Raw genomic sequence first — 22,462 nt, forward strand, 5'->3', positions numbered from 1 at the left:
TTAAAAAGATATAAAGAAAACAGATGAGCCCCTGGTAATGGGCAAGGAGACACCTTATTGGTGATGCTGCTCTTATATTAATCAGAGACAAAGCAGATGTACAGTCCTTAGTTCATCCTAGCTTGAGGCCTGTTTTGGTGGCCAGAGCTGATTCATGCCTGAGGCACATAAAAAAAATAAGAAAACAAATGGATGTTCTATTTAATCAGGTACCACAAGGGGAAAAAACTGCCTAGCTTTCAAATATTTGCAAATGTTTGAGCTACAGAACCTCATTAGCAGTAGTATTAGCTGAATTTGTTAGGCTAAGATCAAAGACCCTATTTCAGATTGCACTTTGCTACAGTCAGTTTTTCTCATTAATTTGACTATTCTTTGGTTTTTGGAACACAAACCAAAAACTATCTATCTTCAACACTATTTCCAAACTATTACTCCACCTTTCTTACATAAAAAACATTTTTCTCTTTTGTTGTATACTACCTTTACTTTTTATTTTTCTCTATCTCTCCTACCTACCTCCTGGAAACTCATCTACATTCATTGAGAACCTTAGCACCCTCTGCCTCAAGTCCTTCCATCAATACCTCAGTTATGTCAGTGTCCATGAAGATGGTCAACCTAATACTTTAGCTTCACAGTTCCTTGACCTCAAACCAAATAATTTTCACCTTCATTTTACCTTAGTTACCTATTCAGAGCCACACATTAAGTTGTACCTGAACTGAACCACCACCACCATCTATTATTATTTCGTTGTTATGACCTCCTATTCTTCTAGTTTTCTCACACCCTCAACTCGTACTTGTTGCTCTTTAACTTCAGATACATTCAATCCCTTGATTCTTCCTTTTTAATGTCACTTTTCAGTCTTTTTAGCCTTCTTTTAGCCTCACCTTCCTATCTAGAGTAGACCACACGGTCAATAATTCACAATTCTCTTTCACTCCAATTCACCAGCAAAATCCTAATTGATTCAACCCCATCACTTACTTTACTCCTACATCTAAGCTAAAGAAAAACACACAACTATACCGATTGGAACCACTCCAAATTTATGGTCTCCAACTTCATCTGGGCCCCAAATGAAGCACAATAATCCTTTTATTTATCTCCAATCAACTCTGTCTCTTATTTTTATCAGTAGCTGTTCTAGGTACATAATATCCTTCTGATAATATCCTTCTGAACCCCCCTAATCATTTCTATCCTCTATAACGCACATCTTATTTTGAGAAATTTAACATTTCTAGTCACAAAGTATTTTAATTTCCTGTCCTTTCTTCCAGCTGTGTGTGTGTGTGTGTGTGTGTGTGTGTGTACTAGAAGCCTGATGCATAAAATTCATGCATGGGGGTGTCCCTCAGCCCAGCCTGCACCCTCTCAAATCTAGAACCTCTCTCAAAATCCACGAATGCTGGCTCCCAACCGCTTGCCTGTCTGCCTGCATGATTGCACCTAACCACTTCTGCCTGCCAGCCTGATCGATGTCTAACTGTTCTCCTGCCAACTCGATTGTCCCTAACTGCCCTCCCCTTTAGGCCTGGTTCCCCTCAACTGTCCTCCCTTACTGGCCTGATTGCCCACAACTGCCCTTCCCTGCTGGCCATCTTTTGGTGGCCATCTTGTGTCCACATGGGGGTGGTCATCTTGTGTGCTGAAGTGATGGTTAATTTGCATATTAACTCTTTATTTTATATATATATATATATATCCATATATATATATATATATATCCATCATATACATATATATATATATATATATATATATATATATATATATATATATATATCTCCATCCTTGACCTAGCCTTAGAGAATAAGTGGTACATGCCAATTCTCAACATCCATTCAAGCAAATCCCTTTATATAGTCTTAAACCAGTATCTTCATGTTTCTTCTGAAACCCTGAATCAATTATGTCTCATCCTTCCTCCATTTTCCACCTCTCCTTTTCGTAACTAGTTCCTTCTATTCTAACTATAAACATGCTCAGGTTTGTATCATTCTGGAGACAAAAAACAAAAAGAAAAAAAAATCCACAATCTTCCTTTGATTCAAAGTCATACTATAGCTATCTTTCTATCTCTTCTTTTCAGCTAAACTTTTGGAAACATAGTCTATACTTACTGTCTTATCTTCACTTGTCATTGACTCCTCAAGTTCTATAATCTGGCTTCTACCACACTCCAATGAAACTGTTCACAAACATAGCTAAAACTTCTGAATTATCACTCCCTCCCCCCCCCCAATTTTTGGCCCTTATCTTTCTGGACCTTCCTGGGAGAGTGGCAATATTATTACTTCATTCCTTGATATCCTGTATTATTCATTTACTTGGCACTATTGTTTTCCGGATTCTTTTCATACTTTTTACAAATTAAATTTACTTGAGTAACATTGGTTAATAAAATTATATTTTAATACTTCTTGAAAAGGTTCCCTCATAGACTTGCCTTTTAGTTGAGAATTAAATAAGTATTCCTGAATTCTGTCCTTAACCCACTATCTATTTCCCTTTCTCAACCCCTTCCTTTCCTCATCTCCCACTCTCAAATACAAATATATCCCTCATCTAAAAAAATGGTTCAACATAATATTTATAAATAAATAGTTCTCTAGACTGGTGGAATAAGAGAAGAAATAAAGAATTACCAAATTAGAAAATCAGAAGAGAATCACAAAAAGCTATAAAATGAAGTTCTTGAAAATACAATAGCTGGAAGTGGTGTGTATTGGTCTAGTAGTAAATTATAAATAATAGAAATAAATTTCAAATCCACATTAATGTGATAGGTAATTAATAAAATGCCATTTGATTATAACGAACTCTAGGATAAGATATTTTTCCTATAAGTGTGGCCAACAGTAGGTGAATTAAATTGAAGAAAAGTTATAAAAGAAATATTATTTATGTTGTCACTCTTCTGGAATAGGAATAATCATTCTATAAGAAAGTAGCTCTCAAACTCAGGTAGAACTCCTGGAAGCCACAGCAGTCTTTTTGGAGACCCCAAAATAGTAACACAAGTAATAATATAAGGTTGGAACAATTATTAGCAGAAAACGACTATATTATAAATATATAGTATGAGTGTCACAGAGAGTTTTGTTTTCATTGGTCATTACTGTTTTCCCAGTGTCAAAAAGGGTGTCTAGCACATAGTGGATGCTCAGTAAATAATGGTGAAATGAATAAGTGTATTTACAAAAATATTGACCACAATAATCAAACTAAATATACTTAAGTATTTCCCAATTGGTTTTTATTAATACTTATTTGCAACCTGTTAATTCACTTCGTTATCTGCTACAAGAGGAAAGAGTTTAAGAACTATATGCAACCAAAATCTTAAAAACATAAAATTATGCATTAACTTTTATTTCAGTAATGTAGAACCTCAAGTCCAGGTTCAACAAAATCCTGTTAGAAAACCATTACCATAATGTGGGTTTGGAATCGTACCACTGGCCGTAGGATAATATTCCCTACTCAATCTAGTCAAGATAGTATTTAGTGTTTTCCTTTTACCTTGAAATAAATGGTTGATGTAAAAAAGAGCTGTGCCAGACGATCAAATATAAATGGCTTCACCTCTAGGAATTAAAAAAAAAAAAGTATTCAGAATCCTTTTCATTAATATTACATTGAATAAAGTATTATTCTAAGTTTTCATAATACATACCAGAGAAGCTGCTAAAAGGAAACCAGCTCACAAGTTGAAGGAACTGTGATCGACAACAGAAGCCATCCCAGAGAGGAAGGCTCTTATACAGGAATGCTTCACAGGAATAAAAACCCTCCTGTAACACAAGTTGATAATAACTCTTAAAACTCTTCAGTCTTAAGTGCTCTCTAAGCAATCAGCTTATTCTGTGATATACTTATTTTACCCTTAGATTAATTTTGTCATCAATATAATTAAAAGCCAAATTTCCCCATAAAAAGGATCAGATGATGAATTTTTGGGTATATTGCCATCTTTATCAACATAGTTTTTAAATGCCATAAACCTCATCAATTGGAAAGAAGCTAGAAAGTTACAGAATATCTTTAAAAATAAGTAAAATTTTATTATTTTGAAGTGCATGCAACCACTTAAACAGTCAAAACGTATACAAGGCTGGAATTTCATTAGATATGACAGAGCAAATCCAAACTCTAGGCAGCTCCATCTAGGCTGTTTACGTTTCCACCAAGATGGAAAACCAAGGCTTTCCTTTTTTCCTTTGTCACCTTGAGCCTTAAAAAGTGGTATACAACAGCCCTGCCAGTGCAGCTCAGTGGTTGAGCATCAAACCACGAACCAGGAGGTCACGGTTAAATTCCTGGTCAAGGCACACGACCAGGTTATGGGCTCAATCCTCAATAGGTGGTGTGTAGGAGCAATCAATCAATGATTCTCTCTCATTGATGTTTCTAGCTCTCCCTTCCTCTTTCTGAAGTCAATAAAAACATATTTAAAAAAAAAACACATAGAAGTGTGCACCAGAACTCCATTCTCGACCTTCTTTGATAACATGAATTCTCTGAACAATCTCATCCATAACATAGCTAAAACTACCACCTATGCCATGAGCAGTCCTAATCTGTACCTCTATCCCAAATCTCATTCCCGAGCTCTAGATTTCTTATTTAACTGTCTACTATTTATGACCTCTTACATGTCCCACATGCATCTTTAAAACCAAATGTACCTTTCCTTCAAAGCCTGCTTCTCCTATATTCTCTCCCTGAATGCCATCATCATCCTTTCAAGCAGGAACCTAAAAAGTCAACCTAAATGTATGCCTTTATTTTCACCAATATTCACATCCAATTTCCAATTCCATTGTTTCACATCAAATCCTTAAGATGTATTCAGAGGAGAAACCAAGATGGTGTCATAAGATAAACACCTATACTGCAGCCTTGCACAACAATTTTAAAACTGCAAATGGAAGATAGAGTGGGCATTGTCCAGAACCACTGGAAAGCTGGCTGAGTGGAAATTCTACAACTAAGAAGGAAAGAGAAAAGAACACTTGAGATTCAGGAGCTGTGGAGGTGCAGAGACCCTTGCACGTGGCGGGCAGCTTAATAAGTGGCTGGCTTACTCGCAGAGGCGCTTGGAGACTTACGGCAGCTACGCCCAGAGACTCCAGAGAGGGCAGGCAGCAAATGCGTGGCTAGCTTTCTAGTTTGGGAGGAAAATAAAACCTCCCAACTACACTGAAATCCAGTTCCAGTCAGGGAGAAACTGGACTGTCCGGCAGCAGGAGAAACTCGAGAGCAGCCTACTCTCAGAGGTGCATGCAGCCATTGCCATGGGACACAGGGAACAGGACCCTGAGGCTGTCTGCTCCACCCTGAGACTCCACCCCATCCAGGCTGAGCACAGAACCCTTCCAGCAATGACAATGCTGATCCTCCCAGCCATTTGGTTTGGAGATCAACTCCCCCCAGTGATACCAACAACAATCAAAGCTTAACTACAACAAGACTGCACACACAGCCCACAAAGGGCTGCACCAAGAGTGTCCACCTCAGGTAACTGGGGAGCCTGAGCTACTGGGCCCTGCTAGGACACCTAGCACACAAAGCAACTCCATCAACTCAGGGAAGCAGCCAAAATGCGGAGACAAAGAGGCAGGCCATAATTGAAGGAAATGGAGGAAAGCAAAAGACTGAATATAGAGTTCAAAACCACAGTTATAAGGTATTTCAAGAATTTCTTAGAAAAGGCCGATAAATTTGATGAGACTCTTGAGGACATGAAAAAGGATCAACTAGAAATTAAACATACACTGACTGAAATAAAAAATATAATACAGAGTCCTAAAAGCAGACTAGAGGATCGTAAGGATCAAATCAAAAATTTGGAACACCAAGAAGCAAAAACCACTCCTACAGAAAAGCAAAAAGAAAAAAGAATCCAAAAAGTTGAAGATAGTGTAAGGAGCCTTTGGGACAACTTCAAGCATACCAACATCAGAATTATGGGGTACTCCAGAAGAAGAGAGAGAGCAAAATACTGAAAACCTATTTGAAGAAATAGTGATCAAAAACTTCCCCCACCTGGTGAAAGAAATAGACTTACAAGTCCAGGAAGCACAAAGAACCCCAAACAAGAGGAATCCAAAGAGGATCACACCAAGACACATCATAATTAAAATTCCAAGAGCAAAAGACAAAGAGAGAATATTAAAAGCAGCAAGAGAAAAACAGTTAGTTACCTATAAGGGAGCACCCATACAATTGTCAGCTGATTTCTCAACAGAAACTATGAAGATGGGAATGGCAAGAAATATTCAAAGTGATGAATAGCAAGAAACTACAACCAAGATTATTCTACCTAGCAAAGCTATCATTCAGAATTGAAGGTCAGATAAAGAGCTTCACAGATAAGAAAAAGCTAAAGTTCACCATAGCCAAACCAGAATTATATGAAATACTGAAAGGTACTTTTTAAGAAGAGGAAGAAGAAGAAAAAGATAAAGATAAAAATTATGTACAGCAAATACATATCTATCAACAAGTGAATCTAAAAACCAAAAGAATACAAAATTTGATGAACAATATTAACTTGTGAATATAATAGAATCAGGGGCATAGAAAGGAAGTGGACTGACAATTCTCAGGGGAAAAGGGGAGTGGGAAGTAAAGAAAAAGACTGAACAAAAAGCGTCCACCTATGGAGAATGACAATGGGGGGCGAGGGCAAGGACAGGGGGTAGGGTAGGAACCTGATAGAGAGGAGTTATGGGGGGTGGGGGGGAAGAAACAATTGTAATAACCTGAACAATATATTTTTTTAAAAGATGTATTCAACATTTATTGAGCATCTCTTTTGTACCAGGTACCAAGCTGAACACCTGTACATGAAAAAAAATTTAAACATGTTCTAACTCACTCGGTGCTCATAATGTGTAGAAAAATATTAGTGGATGCTAAAAGTGCCATGATACAAGTAAATGCAAGAGAGCTAAGGGAGCACATAGAACAAACATTTAAACCAGTGTTAGGTAAATGTTCCCCAATGATACCTGAGTTGTAGCTTACAGTACAATTCAGGGCTATCCAGGACAAAGAATTGGCTGGAACATACTCAATATTTTAAAAGCGTTTGTTGATTATAAAAACACAAGTAGTGACCCCAAGATATTTATCTTACCACCTAATTCAATTAATTGAACACATCCAATTGCATCTTCAGTTTGTTCTCTTAAATTATGGGACATTCTCTCTTATTTGCATAATTTAACAAATAATTTTCTTCAAGTCCAACAGTATAAAAACAAACATCAATTCAACTTGGCCCCATTTATAACGAGTTTTAAATTGAGCAAATATTGTTTGCAAAGGATGTTGAGCACTAAGAATAGGTATTCAATAGATAACCAAATACATTGGTAAGAAGTGATGGAGTGTGTACAAGTGGAATCTTACTTGTAAGAAGCACTCTGCCTTGATGATAGTGTCCAGGAAGTTGGTAAATTCTTTTTCACATTCATAATTATTCACCTTGTACCAAATACATTCTGGAGCAGAAATATGAAAGATAAACATCAGGCTGCACAGCAATAAAAACTTCATAAAACATAATTACCATAACTCTAAAATAAAAAATAAATGACAAGCTATCAGTCTCATACACCTCAACATAACTGTAGATTGCAACAGAGGTGATAGTGAGATATTCTTCACTAATACGGGGGAAAGCCTATTGTGAAAAAATACACATATAATATGAATGTGATTGGCTTTTATGTCACATAATGATCTAAGATCTATAAATGAATGAATTTAAATTTATGAATGCCCTCATCTTTCTTTTTTCTCATTCTTTATTTTTTTAAATTGTATTTTATTGATTTTTTTAGAGAGGAAGGGAGAGAGAAACATCAATGAGAGAGAAACATCAATCGGTTGCCTCCTGCACACAGCCTACCAGGGATGTGTCCAAAACCAAGGTATATGCCCTTGACCGGAATTGAACCTGGGACCTTTCAGTCCACAAGCCAACTCTCTATCCACTGAGCCAAACCAGTTTCGGCCTCATTTTTCAATTGTTTTATTTTTTTAAAACCATGACTGGTTATTAATTATTTAAACTCTTTCAACAATTTAAAAATTCTTTTTGTTCTTTTACTTTATTAGTATTTATTTCATGCTGAATTTACTCCTGAACCGTAGTTTTTGTTTCTTCAGTTTCGTCTGGGATATCTTTTCCTTCTGCACATCCTCTTCTGGTGTAGGAACAATCTGCTCTTCTTCAGTAAGGAGCATCTCCTTGTGGCAGGGAGAACTCGTGTATGAATTAATCTGCCCATGAGCTCTGTAAGTTCAGTGTAGCATCTTTGGAGCTTTGTTCACATGGATGCGCTTAATGACTAGAGAATCTACATTTAAACCTTTAAGTTCGGCATTACTCTCTGCATTTGTAAGCATGTGCAGCAAAAATTCAGCACACCTTTTGGGCCACCAACCCTGTATCCAACCCCACTGTTTGGCCTGGGCGCACCTAAAAATGCCACCATTATAATGATGGAATGGCACACATTGCTTCTGTAAACTGGCACCCTTCACATACTTGGTGGCTTTTCAAATATGCATACCCTTGATGGCCTGGGCAGTTTCATGAGTGTTCCAAAGTGAACACGAAGATTTGAACCTCTCAATTTGCATGATTTTGTGGTTTTCTGGGTCAAGTGAATAGAGTACAATTTTTAAATTCTTAATATTATTTTTTACATGAAAACTTCCATTTATTAAGCAACAACAGTTTTAAGTATTATAAAAAACATTAAAACACTTGTTAAAATAAATAACTAAATAAGTAAATTTATGAATTCCCTAAGCTTCAATTAGGGTGAGTTGGGCTTTACTACATATAAATCTAATAACTGTATCATATCCTACCTAAAGAAAAATTCCAAGTAGAGCAAGAAGTGTTAATTTGGAACCAACTAAAATAGACTTTTATTTATGAAGAGTCAGGAGTTGCTTATTCAGGAAAGAAACGCTCTAGTAAACAAAATATAATCTCTAAAGAAATCAACTCACTTAGAGGAATCAAATTTTCAGTATTTACTATCGCCTATATGAAAAACTCCCTCACTGCCCTTTCCTTTAATTCTATAATTAAGAAATCTAATGACTAATTTGGCTCCAACTTATACTCATAACAGAGAAGAGATACTCTAGTTGGCAAAAATGAACATTTTGGTCACCAGAATCACTTCTAGTATGCAATAATAAGGCAACAGTCTGATTTATACAACAATATCCTCTGGATTTGGTTAGCACTGATCTGTAGGTTCTGAGGGCTTAAAGGCAAGTTTCTGGACATACAAAGATGCAGAGGCCTTGCACTATGATGGTCATCAAAGTGGAGCCATCCAGTGGGTTTTGGTGACAACCAAGAAATATTTCCTTAACAGCACACCTCCTTTCTTACTGCCCTTAAAATTACAAAAATGGAGGCATTCAGGCTGTGAATATGATTGATATCCAAGAAATAATGATAGCATATGAAGGCTACTCCTGTCCAGAATCTGGCATCTTTATAAAAGAAACTCATTTGTAAACTACGGTGTACTTTCCTTAATCATCCAACTTTTAAGCATCAATTTTTACCTTCTTGTAACGTTTGACTCAACCAATGATAGAGCCTCAGTAAAAGTGATTCATCTCTGATACAGTTAATATAGTGAAGTAGCAAAGAGTTGTTTAGCACTGCACCCATCTGAGAAGGCAGCTGCAAAGACAGAGCAATCAGTCAACCTAAGTATGTAAAAAGTAGGTTAGAGCAACAAGTAAATCATCAGCTAGCAAATATATAAACAAAAGATAAGTACATGGTCCAGTCACATACCTCTAAGCAATGAATGTTCTGTAAGAGTTGAGGGAAGCTTTTAAGCTGTTCTGCTGAAAATGCTCTATTCCTACTGAGATAATCAGAAAGACTCATCCCTTTTTTTCCATATTCTTTACTTTGGATATTGGAATGTAGCACTGGTATAAGTGAATGAGAATCCCATTTCTAAAGAAGAAATAAAATAAAATATATCAATAAACTAAACAGACTATAAACTATAAATGTAAAAGCAGTTAAAGTAGTTCAATAAAATGGAGTCTGAATGTGATTTGCATAGAATCCTGGATAATGAAAACGTATTTAAATATCTATAATCTCTTCTAACATCTGAATGGTTATTGTTTGGAGTTAATAAACGATGGCCTCAAAAAATCATTTGAGATTTTAGATACTTACTCTTTTACTAGGACGGACAGTAGCTGCACCTAAAATCAGCTTCAGAGGTTCTGGAGAAGGTTCCTGATTCCTTTGCCTCACAGCAACTAGAGCTGTCTTCCACAAATTCTCTGGATTCTTAAAATAGATCTATAAATTTGGATGTCAAATAAATCAGAGTAAGTACCTATAAGCTGAAGCAACATAAAATCTAAAACTTTCCATTAATTGAAATTATACTGATTATAAAATATTTTGCACCCATGCAAATCCACTTAAAAGATTTTTTACTTATCAAGAATCTATCAAATACATCAAAAGGAATCAAAGTGCCAAACCCTAAAAATACTCCCCAGAAGAAGTATAATACTAGATCTTAAACAGTATGCTGCCCTGGCCAGTGTGACTCAATTGGTTGGGCATTATCCTGTTCACCAAAACGTTACCGGTTCCATTCCTGGTCAGGGCATAAGCCCAGGTTGCAAGCTCAATCACAAGTTGGGGATGTACAGAAAGTAGCTGATCTATGTTTCTCTCTCCCTCTTCCAATCTCTCAAATCAATAAAAACGTATTTTAAAAATATGTTTAAAATAAATTTTAAAAATACTATGCTATAAACATTTCAGTCCAAATATGTAGATTAATAAAAAATAACATATTTCAATCTCAATATGATTTATCACTCCTTAATCCCTTACCTTCTTCATAGGCAATGATACAGAAATCAAAGTGGGAACGAAGAACTTATACAGCGACAGCAAAGCATGGAGATAAGGCTGCCTTCCCTGAAATAAAATAAAAGTTTTCAATTTTCAATTCTGTGGTCAATAAGAAAAAAGAGTAACAATAAATAAACAGATTGTGCATATATTCAGATCCTAATTTTACTATGCATTACGCTTTATGAAGATGTTATAGAAAATCAAGAAATGAATAACCAGGCATTTAAATCAACTATTATAAAACAACCCTTGCCAACATGTTATCTTCGCTTTTATGAGTTATTCTTCTATTTCAGTTTTTCCTTATATTTTCTCTCTTCTTCTTTGCCCACACCTTAAGCTTACAAGTGATACCTGCTAGCACAGCTTATTCTCAGGGGTAACATATTCATGACTCAAAGTTTATTCACTCTTTGATTTGAATAGGAAGACAGAAGACAAGCAGGGAAGCCAATAAAAGAGAGCAAAGGAAATATTAATACATTATCATAATGCCTGAAAAATTGATTAGGAAATCTAACAATTAGTATGCAGCAGCAAAGCAGATTCCTATAACTGAAATAAGTCTTAATAAAAACATTAATTTTACAGTGATAGGAGTCATTACTGCTGGATACGCGTGTTTGATATATCTGACTACCCAGAGCTAGTGTACAACTAAAATGAATTTCAAGGAAATAAACAAAATGCTTTATCATAGTACAATTTTATTGAAACAAATACTGTATAAAATAAGGGAGGCAGAATATGAGGCTTAGAAATACAGTATACCTACTTTATAACAGCTTCTTGAAATTAAATTTATTTTATTAAAACCAAATGGCCCAGTTTATGCTGAATTATCTTCTGACCTTTGAGCATGTACTCATGTCAATTTGTATCAGAGTGTTTGCTTCCAGTTTAAATGTTTTTGATAGAGCAAATATTTAGTAGTAGAGAGAACTTTAGAATTTATTGCCAACTTAACTAAACCTATCTTTGTTGTTAAAAAGTTAGCATTCTTTTCCAAAAAAGGGAAACTTCCAGTTAAACATGGCATACTGAACATATGTGTTTAATTCTGGGTCCTCCCAAAGACCCATTTACTAAAAAGTAAAGGAATGAAAAAGGCTTAAAACAAAAGTTCAAAGAGAACAAGAGAGGAGATAACAGAAAATCAGAGATCTCAACAAGATTTTGAAACCTAGAATGAAGATGAACAAATAACAACCAACTTAACAGAACAGAGAAAATGAAGCCTAAAGCAGCAACAGAAAAATGCCTCAAAATATTCATGCTTGAGAACCCCCAGAAAGACTTGGAATTTGTGAAACCAGATTACCTCTGAAAAGTGGAGCTGCAAGAGGGTCAAGAAACAGGATTGGCTGGAAGCCTACATGAAAAGCAGTTAGACCCCAAATTCCTTCACTACACTTTTAGGCAAACATCAGGGTTTTACTCTCTAAAGATGAAGCTGGACTCAGATATCAGGCACAATGGAGGGAGGGTGTAACCAGGACCTCTCTCCACCCCTTTCCATGGCTTATGTCTTGGAATCCTAGTAGCCAGGTTCCTATCCCTATGATTATTGATTTTGTTTCAACTTGGCTTGGCCATGGGGTGCCCAGGTATTTGATGAAACATTATTCTGGGTGTTTCTGTGAATGTATTTTGGATGATCTACTTTTAAATCAATGAGCTTTGAGTAAAGAAGATTGTCCTCCATAATGTAGGTGGGCTCATTCAATTAGAAACTTACAATATTCTATCTATCTATCTATCTATAAGAAAGCTTAAGAGACTGTTATGACTGGATGACTGGTCGCTATCATGTACACTGACCACCAGGAGGCAGATGCTCAATGCAGGAGCTTCCCCCTGTTGATCAGTGCACTCTCACAGACAACCTCCCACGGCCAGCCAACTTCTCGCTGTCCATCCCCCCCAACCCCATGGCCAGCTGGGTGGTCAGTATGCTCCCACAGCCCAACTCCTGCAACCAGCCAACCTCCTGTGGTCCCTCCCCACAGCAGGCTGGTCACAATCGGCCCTCATTGGGACTAGGCAAGACAGCCTGATGGGCCCCAATCATTGGCCAGACCGAGGGACCCCACCTGTGCACGAATTTGTGCACTGGGCCTCTAGTCTATATAAAGAAAGAGGCAATATGTAAATTAGCCAGGATGCCATAAAAGTCACTACCAGTCAGAAGGAGACTGTGCACGCAGGTGAGGCCCGGAGTGGAAAAGGACATGGAGACAGGGGACCTGCCCAAGCCACCACAGCCAAGAGCAGGCCCGAAGAGGAGAAGGTGGGCCTGCCCGAAGCCTCCATGGCCAAGCACAGGCCAGGAGAGGAGAGGATGGGCCTGTCTGCAGCCTCTGCAGCCAAGCACAGGCCCAGAGGGGAGAGGGGAAAGGGAAGCGTGGAGAGGGGAGAGGACATGCTCACAGCTGCTGCAGCTGAGAGCAAGCCCTCGCTGGTAGTCCCGCCTCTGTGCGTGAGCTGCAGAGGAAACACCTTTTCTGACCACTCATTGGCTAAGCACCCAGTACACCACTCACAGTGTTCTTGGTAAATTGAGTAATAAGAATCCAAGAAGGTGACCTAGGGTTTTTCCACCTCACTCCTGGAGGAAAAAATGAAGGTCCGCTGCTGGAGGCTCTAAGAAATGTCATATCCTGCCCTAGGTGGTTTGGCTCAGTGGATAGAGCCTCAGCCTGCTGACCATAGGGTCCAGGTTTGATTCTGGTCAAGGGCATGTACCAAGGTTGCAGGCTTCTCCCTGGCTGGGGCCCAGGTCAGAGCTCAGGCAGGAGGCAACCAATTGAAGTGTCCCTCTCACATTGATGTTTCTCTCTGTCTTTCCCTCTCTTTCCAAGCTCTCCAAAAAAATCAATGAAAAAATATCTCAGGTGAGGAAAGAAAGGAACGAACGAATGAACGAACAAACAAAAGAAAGAAAGAAAGATCAGTCATATCCTAAGCTGTCAGTAGGACATTCTCTGAGGGCTCCCAGACTGTGAGAGGAGGCAGGCTGGGCTGAGGAACACCCCCCCCTCCAGTGCAAGAATTACATGCATCGGGACTCTAGTTCTATCTAATAAAAGAGTAATGCAAATTAAGCACCACTGCACTACACCCACAAGCCACACCCACCAGCCAATCATGGCAAGTATGCAAATAAACCTCAACCAAGATAGCTGCAGCCACTGAGCAAGCAGGAGGGAGGCTTGGGTTTCCCTGGCGATGGAAGAAGCCAAGCTTTCCACCTGCTCTGACTGGCTGAGGCCTCCACTCCAGGCTACAAAGTTTCAGTTATAGAAGATAAATACCAAAAGAAATGGAGGCAGCCAGGCACCTGGAGAGAGCAGGAGGCAAGGGTTGCCCCCCCCCTTCCCCGGGCAATGGAGGAAGCCAAGCTTTCCACACACCCTGGCTGGCCCAGGCCTCAGCTTAAGGCTACAAAGTTTCAATTGTAGAAGTTAAATAAATTCCAATAGAAATGGCTGTGGCCATGGAGTGAACAGGAGGCTTGGCTCTCTGTCACCGGGGGCAACTCCAGCCTCCTCCTCATTCCAGCTTGATGGCTGCAGTCATCTTTGTTGGGTTAATTTGCATACTCATTCCTGATTGGCTGGTGGGTGTAGCAGAGGGATTATCAATTTGTATGTTTCTCTTTTATTAGTGTAAATACACACATATACAGGGTGGGGCTAAAGTTGTTTTACAGTTATGAGCATATGACACAGTTTATTCTTGCATTATTTATTAATTATTGCATTGTTTTCCTACTTCTATGGGTACAATATCTTCTTTTCTTAGCTCTGCAAGGATATTAATGACTATGTTTTTTTCCAAATTGCATTTTACTTCACATTAACTGTAAACAACTGTAAACCTACTTTTGCCCCACCCTGTATGCATATCTTATTGGTTCTGTTTCTCTGGAGAGGCCTAATACAACCCACAGGCGGGAGAGATAGAATTTCCCTCTTGGAAAAATGACACAGTCATCTAGGGGGCTCCCCAATGAGAGAAACATCAAGAGCTGACAATGAACAAGTCCTGCTCACACACACAAGTCTCCAATCAACATTTTAGTGTTTTATTACAAATGAACAAACTAGGTTTACCAGGCAATAGAGAAAAGCCTCTACCATGAAAAAAACTAAAGAAAGGAATGCTAAGGAAATAAATCTGAAAATATTAAATAAAAATCACAGCCTTAGTCACACAAGCTCATGCCTGATAGAGGGAGAATCCCAGAAACCATCCTCACCAACCTTTAAGATTAACTCCCCCTTCCTGTTCCAAAGATGGTTCTCAACAGGCACTGGTGCTTTTTTAAAAAAGTATATATAATTTTTAATTGATTTCAGAGAGAAAAAGAAAGAGAGAAACATCATCACTGATTGGCTCCTTCTACACACCACACACTGGGGATTAATCCCACAACCTGGGCATGTGCCTTGACTGGGAATCGAACCATGACATCCTGGTTTATAGGTTGACACTCAACCACTGAGCCACATTGGCTGGGTAGTCCTTGTACTTTTAAAATAACAACATGCCTACTCCAGATCCCACTATTCATGCTTGCCACCAGAAAGACTATTTCTGCATTTTGTTTCCTCTGTGGATCAAAAGTTATGGGTCATGGGTGGGTATAGAAGGGATACAGGCCTTTATATGGAGTTGATACCAGAAATTCAAGAAATTTACATATCCAATATATTTGTGCTCAGGTGCTGATTATGGCTATTACCATTCTATATGTTCAGTTACATGTGAGCATGACTATGTCTTCTAGGCTTCATATTATTGGACTTAAACAAATTTAACAAAATCCAGCTAATCAAAACAATTTTATGAATATATCCTTATAAATGGGCATTGATAATGAAATAATTTAGTAATATATTATATAGAATGCTAATAATGAAGCCATACAATTAATGCTTATGTTTTAAAATTTTAGAATCATGTACTAAATCATACACTTGAACATACACTGTTTCAGTTGAAATGTTTTGCTGTTAAGATGGAAAAAGTACATCTTCACAATTTTTATTAATGTCAGGGGAAATGCAATTTGGACAAAAACATTGTCATTAATATCCTCGCAGAGCTAAGAGAAATATTGTACCCATAGAAGCAAAACTGGATGCTATAAAACAAGAACAATCACTTAATTGTACTAATAGGAAACCTCACACTAGAGAAGCACGAATGTGCACATGAGTTTGTGTTTTTCATTAAATTTGAATGCCTTCAGGTAGATCATGCAGGTTGCAGCACTTAGGCATAGGCACTACAACTTCCTACTGTGTTATACCCAAAGGTTCACAGATTTCTGTTACCTGGCAGGTACAGTGGAGATGACAATGCAAGAGAGTTATAAGGACAAAAGATAATGGTCAAGGAATATACGGAAGTTTAAGTATCCAGAAAGAATGCTTTCTATCACATTCACACAAAAAATAAACCAGTCACTTTATTTTAATAAAATAAAGTAGTTGTTTCTTACTACTCCCTGACACTTATTTTCTAGCCATACCAACCCAGTTCCCTAAACAGTTTCTGCTATTTTACATTTTTGCTCATGCTTACATTCCTTTTGTCAGGAGTGTCCTGCTCTTCCTTCTTAGCCCCGTTAAATCCTATTCATCTGTTAAAATTTATCTCAAGCATCACCACTCCTCCTTGACCCAGTTTTATTTTGTTGATTGAGTTGCCTAGTCAAAAAGCTCCTTGAAGGTAGTAATTCATTCCATTTAAATCCCCAAAGCCTAGTCTCATTTTCAGTTCTTATAAGTGTACTGAATTTCTTATATCACATGATTTCACACATTTAGGGGAAATAATGAACAACATAAACTGATGAACAAAAACAGACCTGGAGACAGGGAAGCATCGACCAGACTGCCAAACCTCAGAGGGAAGGTAGGGGAAAGGGAGAGAGATCAACCAAAGGACTTGAATGCATGCATATAAGCCTAACCAGTGGTCATGGACAATGGGGTGGGGGGCGGCGGCAATACGTGGTTTGGGATGGGAATGGGGGGGATGAAGACAATTATGTGATACCATAATCAATAAAGAAATTAAAGGGCATGATTGGGCAGTGGAAAAAGTTGAAGTATAAACTGTAGATTAAAGTATCGTCTCAAAGTTTAAAAAAATAAAATAAATCCTCAAAGCCTAGCCCAATACTGATCACAGAGTATACTGGCTAGTTTGGGGTCTTTTTGGTACTCACCATTTTTGCCTGAAGATCAAGCAGTTTTCTCACACGAAATGGCTTGACTAAGTAAAGGTTAAAAAAAAAAAAAAGAAGTACTATGTATGTGGTTCAGAAAAAAGAATCCATGTGGCTCATATATATAGCTTCTTCTTACAACACATCAATAATATAAACATCCTGTTCATTTAACCATTAAGCAAAGGCTCTTAGATAAAAGTACTAAAAAGTAATTCACACAAAATCTTGTCATAAAACTAATGCTAACAGTTAATTTTATCAAGCCAATACAAATACTAATTCCACAGAGTGAATGTAATATAACTGTAATAAAAAACACTTACCATTCTCTTTTTTGGTAAGTAAATATAAGAAATGGCAGACATAAGGGCACTGTTAAAAAAAAAAAAAACTTTTAAAAAGAGAGAAATGACAATGCATCTTGAATAGGACAGCAATACATTCTCCTTAAACATAGATTTTATACTAATTAAGTAAAAAAGACATCACTGAACAATAAAGCTTCTCTTTATCATACTACACAGTAGTGATTAAAAACAAGTTTTAACTCGTATCCATGATGGCATTTAAAAAATCATTTTTGGGCCGGGACCGGTTTAGCTCAATGGATAGAGCGTCGGCTTGGGGACTGAAGGGACCCGGGTTCGATTCCGGTCAAGGGCATGTACCTTGGTTGCGGGCATATCCCCAGTAGGGGGTGTGCAAGAGGCAACTGATCGATGACTCTCTCTCATCGATGTTTCTAACTCTCTATCTCTCTCCCTTCCTCTCTGTACAAAATCAATAAAATATATTAAAAAAAAAAAAAAAAAAATCATTTTTGGTATCTAAAAACATTGCAGGCAGTCTGAAAAATAGAAAAACACCTTCTACCTAACAAAAATTCATATATTCCTTCTAAAAGCCAATATTTATTAAGATACAAACAAAAGTTTTACCCTGAATTATCATGTTATTTGTTATTTAAAATGGTCATTTTCAATTATCTCAATATTCCAGTGAGTGGATATAATACCATAATTTAATTTACCATTTAGTCCTGGGCTTGTCAAATAGCACACACTCAATAAATGTATTACTTAAATTACTGAATGACTGGTTCCCTCATACCATTTCCATTTGAGTGTCCACTTTTTGAGGTTTTATTTTAGATGAAAGGTCAGCAAACTCCAGTGCACCTGTTTTTGTAAATCAACTTTATTGGAATGGAGCCACACTCCATTAGCAAATTGAAAAATAAATTATTAAACAGAACTGAAGAAGGTAACAAAAACAAACTTTTTAAAAACAAATTTGTATTTTGTAGTCATGACTCTAAAGTGTAAACTCTAAAGTATGGCATTACACATTGCCTCTTAGCAATGGATTCAGAAAGACTCTGGACATACTTGTAAGAAAAATGAATTTAGATATAGGATCCTCTTTTTAAGGAAAGAATACATATTATGACCACATCTGCCATATTCGACACAAAATATAACTTCCAGTAGAAAAAACAAAAACAAAAAAAAACACCTCATTATTTCACACCCCTAAAATATGAACCTTTAGTAACACTATTATATTGGGTATGAAACAGAAGCATGTGTCACACAATCACTTGCCCTATGCACATACAGCATAGGAAATCTGACATCTGACATTCTCCTTTAATCCCATCTAGAAAGGAAAAACTTAAATGTACCTAAGACTTTACAAATGCCTTTCTGGCAAATACCTAACCACCATATCTGAGTCACTCTAGAATCAGGCTCCCACCAAATTACATAAAATGACTTATCTGAAGTAATGCTTTTAAAAGTTAGGCTCCTGATTTCTTAATCAGGGTGATATTTGCACAAATGCATTTAGTTTATGAAAATTTATTAAGCTGATCACTTATGATACAGGCAATTTTCTATATGTGTATTATACTCGAATAAATATTTATTCTTTTTTTGTAAGTTTATTTTTCTTTCTTTCTTTTTTAATCCTCACCCAAAGGGTATTTTTCCATTGATTCTTTTTTTTTTAAATATATTCTTCTGATTTTCCACAGAGACGAAGGGAGAGGGACAGAGAGCCAGAAACATCAATGAGAGAGAAACATCGATCAACTGCCTCCCACACACTCCCCACTGGGGATGTGCCCGCAACCAAGGCACATGCCCTTGACCGGAATCGAACCTGGGACCCCCCCAGTCCACAGGCCGACACTCTATCCACTGAGCCAAATCGGCTAGGGCTCCATTGATTCTTAGAGAGAGTGGAAGGGAAGGGGAGAGAAATAGAGAAACACCAATGTGAAAGAGACACATCAATCGGTTACCTTCTGCACGTGCCCCACGGCTAGTGATCAAGCCTACAACCGAAGTACTATGTGCCCTTGACCAGAATCGAACCCATGACCCTTCAGTCCATGGGCCAATGCTCTATTTACTGAGTTAGACTGGCTAGGACAATATTTTTTTTTTAATATAGAAGAAAAAGATAAAAAGTAGGTCACCTTCCCTCCCTCCAGCTGAGCAAGAAACTCTCTAGTTAGCATCATGAAAACTATTGAACTGTATCACAAATGATTTAACAAGCATTTATGAGTAGTTCCTCCTATTCATTAATTCACTCATGGAACAAATATTTATTGAGCAGTAAATAAAACAGACAAAAAGGTCTGCTCTTATGAAGTTCACAATCTGTGTGCCATGTTGTGTTACCGAAAACTTGGATTGTAAAAGGCTCATCAGTTCCTGCCTGGAAGAACTCAAGTCTATTGAATTATAATAAGAAAGGGGAAAGCATGCTTTACTATTTCCCCTTTTTGACAAAGTATATGTAAAGAGAATTCATTCATATTGCAATTAGTTCAGTTTATGAACAAATCCAGTATGATATCAAAAGTAAAGGAGAGTCAGCCATATTAATCATCATTCATCCACTCTTATATACCACAGGACAAGCCTCTCCCAATAATTTATAACCATGAGCTGGGCCCTAAGTAGGTCTGTAGTTTGAATTTACACTTGGGATATGACTAAGAAAACCTCAAGCAAAGAATTTAAAGTGATTCTAGCTTAGTTATACCTCCCAGACAAATCAGATATCTGATAAGGGACTTCTACCTAAAATATAGAAAGAGCACTTATAACCCAATAATAAAAAGACAAGCAACTCAATTTAAAAATAGACAAAGGTTCCAAATAGACATTTTTCCAAAGAAGAAAAGATGCTCAATATCACTAATCATTAGAGAAATGCAAATAAAAGTCACAATGAGATACCACTGTATACCCACTTGAATGGATATAATCAGAAAGTTCGATAAATAACTATTGGTGAAGATGTGATGAAATTGCAACCCTCGCACACTTGGTGGGAAGGTACAATGGGGTAGCCACTGTGGAAAACAGTATGCTGATTTATCAAAATTATAAACCTCAGAGATACAGTAATTCCATTCCTAGGTATGTATCCAAAAGAATTGAAAGCAGGGACTTGAACATATGCTTGTATGTCAGTGTTCATTGCAGCATTGTTCATGTTGGCTGAAAAGTGGAAACAACTCAAGAATCAATCAACAGATGAGAGGATAAACAAAACATTGCAGATACATACAATGGAACATTATTCAGCCATAAAGTTCTGACACATGCTAAAACGTGGATGATCCTTGAAGACATTATGGTAAGTGAAAGAAGCCAAACACGAAAGAACAAATATTTTATGGTATTATTTATAAGAGATAACTAGAATAGTCAAACTCATAGAGACATAAAGTAGATTAGAGGTTATCAGGGGCTGTGGGGAGGATAAATAGGGAGTTACTGCTTAGGGTAATGAAATAGTTCTGGAAATAGTAGTGATATTATTCAACAGTGTGAATGTAACTAAAACCAATAAATCATATACTTAAGAATACTCAAAACTATCAATGGCCGGGCTGGCGTGTCTCAGTGGTTGAGCATTGACCTATGAACCAGGAGGTCATGGTTCGATTCCAGATCAGGGCACATGCCTGGGTTGTGGACTTGATCCCCAGTGGGGGGTATGCAAGAGGCAGCCAATCAATAATTCTTTCCCATCATTGATGTTTCTATCTCTCTCCCAGTCTCCCTTCCTCTCTGAAATTAATAAAAATATATTTTAAGAAACCAAAACTATAAATATTATGTTAGCCTATATAATAAAAGGTTAATATGCAAATCGACCGAATGGCAGAATGACCAGTTGCTATGACACGCACTGACCACCAGGCGGCAGACGTCCAATGCAGGAGCTTCCCCCTGGTGGTCAGTGTGTTTCCATAGGGGGAGCGCCACTCAGCCATAAGCCAAACTCACAGCCTGAGATGCTCCCACCTCTGCAGCAGTGCTAAGCCGTCAGTTGAACATCCTCCAAGGGCTCCCAGGCAGGAGGGCACAGGCTGGGCTGAGGAATATCCCTCACCCCCAAGTGCAGGAACTTCATGCACCGGGCCTCTATTCTATAATAATGATAGCATAATATGTAAATTGACCAAATGACCAAAAAGCAGAATGACTGTCCAGACGACATTCTGGACAACCACACTAGGACACCCACTGGCGCCAGGCCAACCAAGATGGGTGCGATGCAATTGGTTGGTGGCCTGGCCATTGCCTCATGATTGTCCTGCAGAGGGAAGCCCAGGCCATCGGCGGGGCAATCTATCGGGCATCTAAGGCATGTGAGCGGAAAAAAGGATTTTTTTAAAAACCAAGCTAGAAATAAACCAAGCAACTACTAGCCAAAATAAAGTAAGAGTAGCAATGTCAATATCAGACAAAATAAACTAAAACAAAAAGCATTTTTAACAACAAAGGGTTAGGTTTGATTCAACAGCACGTATGAAAACTATAATTGTACATACACCTAATAATAGACTAAAAATATATAACAAAAATTGGCAGAACTTTAAGGAAAAACTGACAATTTTGCCTTCATAGTGGGAGATTTTCACCATAACCTTATTCATAATTGATAGACAACAACAAATTCCAATTCAAAAAAACTCCATTCCCTTACTCTACCACAGCAACTCATATCAGAACTCTGAGTCTGGTCAACACATTGAACCATCCCCTCCTGAAATCTTTTTTTTAAATATATTTTTATTGATTTCAGAAAGGAAGGAAGAGGGAGAGATAGAAACATCAATGATGAGCCCTAACCGGTTTGGCTCAGTGGATAGAGTGTCGGCCTGCGGACAGAAAGGTCCCAGGATCGATTTCGGTCAAGGGCATGTACCTTGGTTGTGGGCACAT

The 22,462-nt window shown here is 37.7% G+C and overlaps 1 protein-coding gene and 2 pseudogenes across 3 annotated transcripts in view; 1 reads left to right on the forward strand and 2 right to left on the reverse strand.

Annotated features, from left to right (window-relative positions):
• The window catches only part of CENPI (centromere protein I), a 73,031-nt gene that overhangs the window by 28,499 nt on the left and 22,070 nt on the right, over positions 1-22,462 (reverse strand). For all 3 annotated transcript variants that reach the window (XM_036440002.1, XM_045582422.1, XM_045582423.1), the window contains exons 6-14: positions 17,528-17,576; positions 17,202-17,248; positions 10,937-11,023; positions 10,259-10,387; positions 9,860-10,027; positions 9,622-9,742; positions 7,432-7,523; positions 3,689-3,806; positions 3,535-3,599 (exon numbers count right to left, since the gene is read on the reverse strand). In XM_036440002.1, the coding sequence (XP_036295895.1) occupies positions 3,535-3,599; positions 3,689-3,806; positions 7,432-7,523; positions 9,622-9,742; positions 9,860-10,027; positions 10,259-10,387; positions 10,937-11,023; positions 17,202-17,248; positions 17,528-17,576 (876 nt within the window). The remainder of the gene's footprint in view (positions 1-3,534; positions 3,600-3,688; positions 3,807-7,431; positions 7,524-9,621; positions 9,743-9,859; positions 10,028-10,258; positions 10,388-10,936; positions 11,024-17,201; positions 17,249-17,527; positions 17,577-22,462) is intronic.
• Positions 27-171, forward strand: LOC118720272 (annotated as a pseudogene).
• LOC118720048 lies at positions 8,051-8,613 on the reverse strand (annotated as a pseudogene).

This window comes from Pipistrellus kuhlii, unplaced genomic scaffold, assembly GCF_014108245.1.
Source record: "Pipistrellus kuhlii isolate mPipKuh1 unplaced genomic scaffold, mPipKuh1.p scaffold_m20_p_16, whole genome shotgun sequence".
Taxonomy (NCBI): Eukaryota; Metazoa; Chordata; class Mammalia; order Chiroptera; family Vespertilionidae; genus Pipistrellus; species Pipistrellus kuhlii.